Here is a 12,676-nt window from a genome sequence, read left to right on the forward strand (position 1 = left end):
AAAGACTACACGAGGTAAATCTAGTTATTAAAATGTTACAGTTTTTATCGTTAAGAAGTTGTAAGCTGTACTAACGATATAAACTATCCTATACACAATTTACTTTAAATTCGATTCCAAGTATACATCTAATAACTTTGTTATACATGCAGTTTTAATGTGTTAGTCCCGTACCATTATAAATAGAGTAAGGATGTACACGTTGAGGGTTCATTTGATTTCAGAATCAAATAACATATACGATACGATAGGTTAAATGATTTTAGACGAAGTAAAAAGTTGAAGGAGAAGTGACCGAAATTGTATTATGCCGGGTAAACGGATTTAACAATCATACAGCCGTAAAACTTCATTATTGTTTTAATTTTAAAACTAACCACTTTATTCACTAGCAACTGTCGAGCCAGAGATGTTAAAAAATTTATACGATTGTGGTTTTATAAATTAAAGGATATATTGAGTTGATTATTTATGCCATGAATTGTTAAACTAGGAAGGTTTGTGATTTAAAATGCGTGTGTCCTTGTTAGTGTTGTGATGCTCGTTAAGTTTAACATGGTTCATTTTTTATACTAACATTGTTTGATGTAATATTTTTTTATTGAGTTGTATATTCTGTTTGTTAAAGATACTATAATAGGATGATTCTCATTTGAATGAATAAAATTACTTATTTATTAAGAAATATCTTTAACAACCCAAACTCAAAATGTGTAAAAATAACGACAGAGGAAACTTTGTTCCAAATGTCACTTCTCTATTCATTTAATAACAGAGAAAGAAAGAAGAGTATATGAAAGAAAGATTTTATATAGTACTATGTTATAGTATGCTATTGTATGTTATAGTAGGTAGTGTTATTGGCCTAAAATACAATAAATCTAATAATAAAATCTCATAAGTAGAAATTACCAATCTGAAAAGGATTGCATGGGGTAATATGTATAAAACATATTGTTATACGTGTCTATGATAATCGTCATTTTCCAAACAACTATTTAGCCCAGATGATTAAGGTCACTTCCCTGTAGTGAATTCAAAGTTTGCAACAAATTAGAAACTGTCAGTCTTTATTTGGAGATATGAAACAAAACTCATCTTCATCGCAGCTTATTTAGCTCTTAATATTCGATTGACATAATAGTTGTAATTTTAATTTGTTTTCAAATAATATTGTGTAAAAAGTTTTAAAACCTCATAACGGAATACGTCATTCTTCTTCTAACTAACGATATAGATCAACTAACACAATCGAAGGTAATTATAGTTTAAAATTTCAAAGATATAGCAATATTTACCAATATTTGAAATCTTTATTGTTTGATTTTATAAAAATAGCTTCAAAACCCTTTAAATATCGTTAAAAATAAATATTCTTATTCTATAGTAGGTCAAGTTGCTTGAGGATCAGAACCTATAGTATGAAGGGTTAACAGCAAGTTTGGTGGCAAAGCATGTCACCTACGACCTAATTATTGTAACTTGGGTGGATATTATGGATATGCTTGTATAAAACCTGCCCTTCTTATATTGTTGCCACCGATAGAGTAAATAAAATTAAAGGATAAGAATGAACTGTATATGGACACGATTTGTAACTAAAATAACGGAACCTAACGTAACCTGACCTAACCTAGCCACTTTCAATGATGCATGAATACATTTAAACTTAAGACCCACAACAGTCCCATACATTACTGTCAAACATTAAAACATATTAAATGATTACCTATAATTTGATAATAAACACTCCTACCATCATCTTAGAACCAGTAGGCGAAAGACAAGAAAAACGCTGCATCCCTAATGGACTATTTTTTATATCAAAATTGCAGGAAGGATTCATTAGTATAAAATTTTACTTGTTTATATTAATCAATTTATTCTTTTTTTGTATGTTAACAAGAATACTGTCCAAGAACTCATTAAATTGCAGAATTCGTTTAAGGTTATCTTGGGAAAAATTTAATGGATGATACCATAATACACAGTCTATATAAAAATTAAAACGCATATAGCAATATACAAGTTTATGAAAAGATAGACGCATTAGGGCTATTAGTCTACACATAATTGTATTGTTAGATTAATGGTCAAACATTAGCCAGATGGCGAGAGACAATGAACTGTAGTTACTATAAATTTATTTGTAATTGTCCACCTTTTTAGAATCGAAAACTTTGTTTTACATAAACATAACGGTTTTTTTGGTATTGACTAAATTCCGACTAAATTATCTCCAATCGGCTACCATAAGAACTGAATACATTTAGTGTAGTTTGTAAAGGTGCTATTTTTTTAAAGGTTCCTTATATAACAATATTTATAATTTATATTTACAACTACGCGCTAGGACATTTTAGGAAATATATTTGTTTAATAAGTACTTACATATTTTTTTCCAAAAATAAATTAAAATCACTTTGTTTTGGGGATATTTTAAACCGGTCCCTTTAAAATAAAATCTAAAATAATTTACCTCAACTTTTTACGAAACATTACATTGTTTCCGTAAATGGACCAAACATCGTCCATTTACTTTTTTAGATCTATATGTTGTAGAAGACGTTATTTGGGATAAAAAATATAAATAATCTAGGGAAGAAGCATAAATACAACGTTTAGTAGAAAATATGAGTAGTTTGAGTAAAGTTGTAAGACTTTGTAAAAAGGCTGTGAAAAATAAGTATTGTAATAAAATGAAACAACTTTTCCCCATTTTTGTTTGGTGTGCAAGTAGTGGAGATTTTGTTTGCAATGTATATTAACTGAAATGGAAATACAATTTAGAAAGTTAATGAAAGTGAACCGAGCAGCTAAAATAAATTTAATATCCTCCCTATCCAATGTAATGTCCATACTGCTATTTCATGTCGACTATATACCGCTCTATTATACTCTTATGGATCATAAAATAACGCGCATTAAATTTAATGTGAAGTATCAAAAGTCCATTTTAGGTTTTGGACCGAAAAGCCCTTCCCGGTTCTTTGTTTTATAGTTAAAACAGATCTATAGATATAATTTTAGAGAATTATCTATTATAACAAAGGGTTTTCAAAATTTAGAATTACGAATGAAATCTCAAAACCAACTAAACTGTTCATATTTAATAAAGATAATTTCATTTTATAATTACTGTCAAATAAGATATTAAGAAATGGTAAACACTTACTATTGAATTGTTATCTAAAGTAAAATATATCCTAACCATGTTTACATATAATTCTTTAAGACTAATTAACAAGTTGAATTTGTTATCACAATCCCAATTTCTATTGAAAAGCGAGAGTACATATAGGTCATAATTGAAACCCCCATATACACCTTTAAAATTAGAAATCCTATAAATATACACAAAATGTTTTTTTTTATTTGGCCGTAAAAAGAAATAAATACATCAAATATCATGAATGATTCATTGAATGTTCCAAATTAAATAGCAACTCTTTGATCTGCATTTACTGCTTATTAGCCTTGTGTGGGTTGAAACAAAATTACCCTTAATTTGAGGAATTACTCTATCGTGTTTCAAAGCACCCAGGGTTATTATAAAAGGATGATTATTTGCATTATTTCTGCTTCGTAGGAAATTAGAATGAGTAATTCACTCATGATGATCACGACTGTAACTGTAAAAAGTTAGATTTCAACAATGAAATAGTGTTATTATTCCTCAAGTTATAGTGCCCTACTATACTATGCAATACTATAAAATCTTCATACATTGTTCATTATGTAACATGGCAAGATTGTACCTTAAGGGTTCATGGTGTACTTTATATATTAGTTTTAATTTAACAATGGTGCATTGGATATTTATTCATTCAGTGCACCTACTGAAATATATTTTAACCATAAAACATAATTGCTGTTTTCTAAGCTTAGTAACCAGGTAAGTAATCATATTTTACCTAATACCAAAACCAATTAATTTACAAGTAAAACGTTGCATTGGACCTCAAAAATCTGATAACCCCATAAATACATAAAAACATGAAAATTAAATACTGAATCATTATATGTATCAACCATATAAACTGAAAACTAATGTAAGCTCTTATTTAACTAGAATATAATGAAAAAATGTATGTAAGCTTAAGTGTAATGATGTTATTCTTGTAAAAGCATGAACTCTACTTGGAGAAGTTTATTTCGATTTATCATGTATTATTATTCAAGTTGAGAACGTTAAGAACTTCTGTCAATTATATGGCTTATTAAATGCAGATATGAATACTGAGCCCTCAGAATAAGAGATTTTGAGTCGAGAGTTGCATTTTAATGAGCACATGTAGCACGTTGATCTATACTGAGTTCCTAGACTTAACATGTACACTGGAACCTTGATAACAAGTCTCTCGTGGAGATTAATAAATAAGACGTGTAATCAAAGTTGACGGCTTATTGAGGTTTGCAATAACATGAAATGAAAGGAATGTGAAAATGACACGTGTTGTCAATGTCGAATTTCTATTGAAGAAGGTTCCTCTGTTTATTCCAAACACTGTTTTAGGAAGAAAAGCGCAGGGGCAAACTAAAGCTTTCAAACTGTTTTTCATTGTTATAAATAACCATATAATGCAATTTTAAACCATCGCTATAGGTTTGAAGCGTAAGATTTCATAACTATTTTCAATAGTTTGTAGTAGTAGTATGTATGTATGTAGTCAAAAGTATACAATGTAACTAGAGGGAACTAATTATTTTTCATACAAATTACAACAACAACAACAAATAACAATACATACAAATTATTTAGAGATTTTTAGTTCTAATTTTAATTTATAAAGGCATACATCTTGTTGACCTTTTTTGCTTGTTAGCCATGTTATCCAGCAAGTATTATTTAACTGTACATATTTTTGTCCTGATAAAATGACAAATTTACCTTATTCAATTTTTGTTTTATACATACAGTACGTTTGTGATTGTTATGTTTATGGGGAAAATTCTCATTATTATGGTGCCAACACTGATTCAGTTTCATTTAACTATAAAATAAAATTTAAGAATGTTACTTTTTTTCAAATTACCTTTATAGGGAATAAGGTATTACCGTATGTATCATAGTAAGACCTGGGCCCGGGACCAGTTTCTCTCAAATTCCCCAAAATTTCGTTCTAAGGTCCCTAGAGGCCCAAAAAATCATCAGTTCAAATTAATTTACAACCAATACACAATTGGTGAGATTTCGTACAAATGTGCTAACATATATATATTTGAACGAGTTCACGTAACAGCATTATCGGATTATGAGGACGGGGTTTATGGGGTAAAATGGGGGTTTCCCATATTTGACCCTCAAAACATAAAACTTCGTTATACATTGTGTTCAAAAAAGGTGGGACATATTTTACCTAGCGATTTCTTGGGTCAAAATAAAGAAAAAATCACGTATACAATTTTTTACAAAATCACTTCGTTAACCAGATATCCGCCATTTTGTATTTTTTACAGAAATATTTTTATCTGTAGACTTTTTCAACCGATATTTATAAGGCATAGTATGTGTGTTAAGGTACAAGAGACCCATGTTAGAAAAAAGTATCATCTTTATTCAACTGTAATTTTAAAATTGCGACCATTTTTATTTTTTAAATGACTTAAAAACGGCTGATTTTATTAACCAACGTCTGGAATACTTTTATTTAGCATTTTTAATTCCCTTTCAAATGATACCAAGTTCAAAAAGATCGAATAAGAAATAGCTCAAATATAAAGATTTTCAGTTGTAAAATGGATCAAACCTGAGCGGCTGCCTTATTCTACCCATTTTTCTGACATGGGTATCTTTTATCTTAACATACATACCAAGTTTTATAAAGATCATTTGAAAAAGTCCAAAAATAAAACTGTTTATGTAAAAAGTACAAAATGGCGGATAACTGGTTAACGAAGCGATTTTGGAAAAATTGTTATACCTGATTTTCTCATTATTTCGGCCCAAGGAATCACTAGGTAAAATATGTGCCAACCTTTTTTGAACACTCTTTATATTTCTAAACAGTTCTGAAGAACTTTTAAACAATTAAGAAGATTAAATAGCGTAAAATATAAGCGTTTTTATACTCTAAATGGTTACAGAGAAAGGTTCAGTAAAGTTTAAATTTGAAACTACCATGTTACTCCTATGGGAAAAAATAATCAGCTGTAGTCTGCTTGTTTATAGACATATATATTAGGCACTTTTTCAAATCGTACTTTCTACTGCGTTCTACTACTACTTCTACTACGTTCCAGTAAAATCACATTTCATTATATTCTTTGTAGCAGAACACGCAAATTACTCACTAAGACTAATTTAATTTAATAGGGAAATAAGTCCTAAGATTTCTAAGGAAACATTTTAGTGGAAATAAAATCAGAAAATAAAAACATCGCTTAGTCTGCAAGTTCCTGTGGTGGGGGTGTAATTTTCTTATTATAGGTTGTTTTAAGTTATTGTTATGAAGCTCAACACATATTATTGATCAAATATGGGATGTATTTTATAAAAACTTTGTCCCGGGTTGAAGTAAAGTTGTTTTTAAGGTATGAAAGTGGCAGGACGGGCAGGTGCTATGTCCAGACTTGTGATAATGTAATTGCTCCAAACAAGTTACATCAAAACGTTTCTTCAACCTTCCAACGTAAAAAGAACTGTACTACACTCAAATGTGGGGTGAAAGTTGAACAAATTTCGTTAGTTGTCGTTTTTGGAATTCAATCAATTAATTGATTCACCTATTGCATATCAAGATTGAAATGATCACTTATAACCAACCAATACTTCTACGGTACACAAAAGTATCAACGTAAATGTTAGTAATGGCATAAACTAAAATACACATCACATTTTAAAATCCAAAATTAAATCATGACAGAAGTTTGTGTTAGTCAAAGAAAACATGAGGACTTTAAAAGATTTCTGGGACAGTCTAGGATTCTTTATCATTTTTTTGCTGGTTAGTTAGTAAGGATCAGTTATTTGATGTATAATGATCAAGTACAGCTGGGTCCAGTTTCAAACCATCAAAAAGCTAGTGACTTTTCTCAAGATCGAACCGGCGACCTTTCGATTGCTAGGCGAGCACTACCTACTCAGCTACAAAGTCAGTTTGTAGAACCATTGACTTAAGATATAAAGTCAATGATAATACTTTTAAAGAGTAAGAGTTGCCATTGGCAACACAATACAAACATAATGACAGATCTTCTTACGTATTTAGAACGCCGTACAAACAAAGTAATCTAATACCTTCTTAAACTGTTCATTAAATATATTCCTTTGTCAAACTGAGATGTAGTTATAAAGGATTAATTTAAGTTGAGATATTGGCATTACTTCCCTCTTTGATGTAGCGATAGAGCGCACAGTCCCAAACTAACTAATCAGACCCAGTGGTGGGGCTTGTGAATTAGTGGGGTGAAACTCCAAATAAACATAGCCCGTTTTACATTCAGTTTACATTTATCACTTACATGCTCTCAGCTAATCAGAACGCAATTATTATTAAATAATAAAGTGATTCATATATGGATTTCAGTAAAATGTGTTAAGAAGAAGCTTCCCTCTATTTAGGGACTTAAGTTTTTTAGTGGATTTCCCTGTAGGGAAGACACTATTAAAGTGCACGGGAATAACTAGACCTGAGACCGATTAAACTTTTCATTTTAGACTAAAAATATTTGTCGCTTAAATTTGTATACATGTATGTATACATAAATGTGTCCGTAAGCAATAAATGGAGAAATTTTACTCCTATTTTGATGAATTTTGGCATAAACATTGAATGAGTCTGCGATGCAGCAGGATTGGATTAATAAGGTCCTACTTGTTAGTAGGATTTTGTTTGTATTCAAAATTAGATTTTTTTATTTTTTATTTTCACTTTAAATGGTAAAAAACCCGATTTTCCTCACAGCCACTATGTAGAGCTTGAAAAGAAACAAGCTTTGTACAAGTCTTGTACTTTACTTTGAATCACATTTCTACAATTTATAGTTACGGAGAAAATTCCAAATAAACTGTACTTTTAAGATTCCCATGATATTCTTAAGAAGAATATGTAAAACTTCCTAGTTTGCTTGTTAACGGGTTAATAATCCTAAAATTTGGCAAACTTGCTTATTTCATCCAATGCTATTAATTTTTTTTTTCTCTACCCTATACCAGTTTTGGTATTCTCTACACCATACTAAGTAGGCCTACTAGTTTAACCTGATGCAAGGTGTGAATCTGACATGTTTAAGGTAATATTTAAGGAAACATCCAATTAGGCTAATGGTAATTCATTTAGTATAAAAGATATCCTTTATTTATCTATGCAAATATAGCTTGTACACAGTTTGATATATAAATGTAAAATAAATATTCATTAATAATATTTTACTGTATTTGTTTCAGAGGCCCGAACGTATCGATCCTCCATCTGAGAAGCACCTCGGAACCTTGGGAAACCAACGCCTCCATAGGATACTCCTCAACGGCGTCACGAACCACGAGGACTTCTGTGATGGTGGGCGGAGGGAACCGCTTCGCCAACAAGACAGGGAGCCTCCGTCGAGAGCCTGTGCAAAGCCAAGGGTCACTGGTGGTTTCTGGGGCTCCGGGCTCGGGAAACTGCAGCAGAGAGTTGTCTCCAGTGAGGTGGTGTGACCGAGAGGTTGACGGAGTTTACTTGGGACGATCCGGCTGGGTACAAGTACAGCAGAGATCGCTAGACGACAACAGAAGAGTCGCCTACACTCCACCCAAGCCTCCTGTAGCAGCAAATACACACAACATTCCCCCCAGACTCAAAATGTCGGACTTTCACAGTAGAAGCGAGCCCGGCAAATTCCCCGTGGAAGACATACAACCTAGACCAGGATTCTTGCCTTTGCCCAACGAGACGAGACGCACAAGAGAAAAGCCTTCTCCTTCCTCACTTGATTTGAGTCATGAAGATCCAATCACGCCTCCTCCTGTCACTCCTATTATATCTCCTCCTCCTGCGTTTCAAGATTCCAATAGACGGTTCCTTACCACAGCCACGGCTGCTAGAGCGCGTACCTTGTCTAACAAACCCGCGGTACTCACGAGATCCAACGCTGTAGAGTCTAGTCCTCCTCCGTCTCCACCGCCAACACTTACCTGGGTACCGACACCACCGACACAGAAGCTATCGCCGATTTCCTCAGTGCCTACGAGACCCAAGAGGCTGACTCCTTCGCCGGTTAGCACACCCCAACAACACGGTATTCCTCAAACTAAGTCTTTAGAAGACGCTTCTGGTATACGACGAACAGTCTTTCAAAAATACGATTCCTCTTCGTCCTCCTCGTCTTCTTTCGGTTTCAGGAGTCTCGATAGCAATATAGGCCCGAGAATCGGAATGCCGAGGCTAAACGAAACTGATTCCTCCCTAGGAGGTTACGAAGATGGCGACGAAGAAGACAATCTCAGTTCTTCCTTAAATCTTAGCGGATATTCCTCTGTTACTATGGTCAATTCTTCTCCGGACGCTATTGGAGCGTCTTTGTCGTTCCACTCTGTGATACCCGCTGTTGATAGAGTTTCACCTTCATCTCTCAGAGGTCGGCAGCATCACAGGCAAATGAGAAGATCACCTGGTTCTGATGGAAGCAATAAGAAACTAGGTAGCAATCAAGTGTCCCCAACCTCTTCCTCCTCTTCTTCCAGTAGTCGATCTCCTTCAGCCGGACCCTTCAGGAGGTCAGCTAGTCATAACAAGCCTCACCGTGGAGGTGACCACGGGGTCGTCACCTGGGACGGTCGAGGCAGCAGGGTGAGGAGGTCCAGAAGTCTCCAGCTCCCAGAGAGGAAGTCCCCGGCATCCTCTGGTGGAGCTTCTCCTGCGGGACGTCCTGACACCAACCACGACCCTGGACATCGAGGTGACTATTACCACGCCAAGCAGGAAACTCCTAGAGTCGTGGTCAAGATCAACGGGGAACAGCCCCACCGGACGAAAAGACATGGTTTGCAAAGTAAGTTTAATTCGTTAGATTTTTTTAGTTAGTGAATTCAAATAACAGAAGTTTTATTGGTGGAGTCCTTGAATACATTTGACTACTTTTGAAAATAATTCTCTCAGTAAAAGAATTAAGACTACGTTCAACAGATGACGACGTAACAGGATAATCCTCCTCCGGTCACTCCTATTATATCTCCTCCTCCTGCGTTTCAAGATTCCAATAGACGGTTCCTTACCACAGCCACGGCTGCTAGAGCGCGTACCTTGTCTAACAAACCCGTATTGTCCTATCTACATTTATGATGGTTAAATTATAAATGTTTTTTATTACTGCTCTTGTCCAACTCAAATTCATAAAGGAAGTTCCTACTAAAGCCACAATAGAATAGGACAGGGTTAACAAGTTTAGCTGCAAAGGGATTATCCTCTGTTCCCTTGTAAAATTGTTATAATCCTCCCAGTGTCATGGGATGGCCAATCCACTGTTGGTAACACTGAGGGATAAAATGTTGTTTTGACACTCCAACTGTAACCATATTTGCATTGTTGTACCAAAGCAGTCATAATTTTCCAGTAACGTCACAGTTTCTTTTTTGATTGATTAACTGATGTGTTTTCTTTTCTTTTACATATAAAAAAAAAAACTATTGAGTGTTTTGTGCACATATTTAAATGCGAAGTCTTTTTATAATCAATACTTATAAATCTTTCCTATCAATATCTTTATAGATTAACATTTCTCTTTATAAGCATTGTTAAATTCTTTTAGGTAAATTCTTAGATTTTAATAATATATAAATTTTAATTTAGTAGCTTGATTAGTTTGTTAATTGGAAACTTTCTAAAATTAATAATACCACTGTTGTCTTCTGTAGTAAAGAATAGGCCTACCATAAAGATGATAGTGGTCAAATGTGCTTTTTCAGTAATGATGGATTATCAAACCACCTTTGACCTTTTGACGTGTTTATCATTATCACTAAAATGAGTTTCTCATATAATAAACTGCGTTAAAACACCATGATATATCTATTCAGTATATTCGTTGATCAACCAATACATGGTTTTGCCAAAGTTATTCAAAATATGAATCATTTACAGCGGTAATAATACCAAAACTCAACATTTCAACGCTACAAGTTTCAACTCGCATCGATACTTCTCAATAAATTGTTTGTAGAATTTGCCTAGCTAAAACCATTTACATCGAGACGAACTTTTTCTAAAGTAAAAGTAATTGATTTTAAATGCATTTGTGATGTTTTACACCGTTTCTAATAGTTTTTGTTCTACACGCCATGTTAAAATAAAATCTTTTCGTTTAGTGAAATAGAAAAGGTAAAGACATTTTAAGATTTGTTGAAAATTATTCTTACAGATCTTTAAGCTTTAATAAAATATCTGAGACAAGGTTGCCTTTAGAATGTCTATGTTTGTTTTTTATTTTAAATTTGTAATTCAGTAGAGATGTTAAACGACAGTACCTGTATAAATTAGTTGTATGCATTTTCGTTTTGACCTGACTTTGACGTTAGTATTGAGGTTTCACATGGTTCACAAACCAAAACTAACTTCGATGTAGGATTTTGTGGTGGTTTTCTCATTGTTTACCTCTCTTCACTAAGTAAATATTCTTTGTGTTTGTTTTTCATACTCAAATACACCACATGAGCATTATCCGTTACACATATGTATACGGATTTTAAATTCTAGAACGAATATATAGTTTTCTCTTTTCTTGTGGAACGTAATACACTTTCCCGTTGTTTTCTATACATTTTTAATATTTGAAATTTTTACTGGGAAACACCGTATATAAACAAATATATAAACTCGCACATTGCCAATATTTTAATGGCTTCAGTAGCTATGTTGCGCCATTGAACAGCACCGTGAAAAGACAAGTTATGTTCTTTCAAATTACTCAGTCATATTTTTTAACTTTTTTATCAATCTAAAGAATTTTCCTTAATCAGTAGATTCAAATCTTTATTTTTTTAAGTTTTCTTCTAAAAATGTATTTGTATCTGTAAAATGCTTTAGAAAAAAGCTTATTTAGACGTATTTACCAGTCATTTCCCACTTAAAATTCTAATATTATAAAAAAATAAAAAAGTACAAGCCTATAGAAATAAGACATGAATAAATTAACATAAATATATTTTTAATTGGTTAAGAACCAAGCCAACAATTAATTACGGAGATCCTAAGCCCTTGCATTAGCGCGCGGCGGAGACTTAGAGCGCACCCTTAAGATAATGTGTCTGAAAGTACAAAAGTACGTCAAATAACACTTGTAATAATATGTTTACACTTATAATGTTTACTCACAAGACAGTAAATACAAATAAAAATATGGCCATTCCTATCCAACATTCACCTATTAGGTCTTATGATGATAGTGTTCAATCGAAATCTATCACAACTTACCATCATGTTAATTGTATTTACCGTCTTGTGAGTAAACAGTGTAAGTGTAAATATGTTGATATAAGTGTGTTTTGACATTTTTTTGTACTCTCAGGTAATTTAATAACACCTTACGATACTGATTCGTAATACTGATAAGTCATTTGGATATTGTATGTAAGAGCTGCAATAACCGAGTTACATTTAAGAGGAACATCGACAGAGATTACACAACGATCGAGATTACAACGAGATTACAATCAAACGATCAAACTTCCATATAATAAAATCAAACCGTTTTATCT

General features: G+C 32.8%; 1 protein-coding gene across 3 annotated transcripts in view; it reads left to right on the plus strand.

Moving 5' to 3' along the window:
• Positions 1-12,676, plus strand: part of LOC128990405 (uncharacterized) — a 382,719-nt gene that overhangs the window by 229,770 nt on the left and 140,273 nt on the right. For all 3 annotated transcript variants that reach the window (XM_054412754.1, XM_054412755.1, XM_054412756.1), the window contains one exon: positions 8,390-9,975. In XM_054412754.1, coding sequence (XP_054268729.1) covers positions 8,390-9,975 — 1,586 coding nt within the window. The remainder of the gene's footprint in view (positions 1-8,389; positions 9,976-12,676) is intronic.

Source organism: Macrosteles quadrilineatus, unplaced genomic scaffold, assembly GCF_028750875.1.
Source record: "Macrosteles quadrilineatus isolate MER2022 unplaced genomic scaffold, UCM_ALF_1.0 Scaffold_3__2_contigs__length_128488019, whole genome shotgun sequence".
Taxonomy (NCBI): Eukaryota; Metazoa; Arthropoda; class Insecta; order Hemiptera; family Cicadellidae; genus Macrosteles; species Macrosteles quadrilineatus.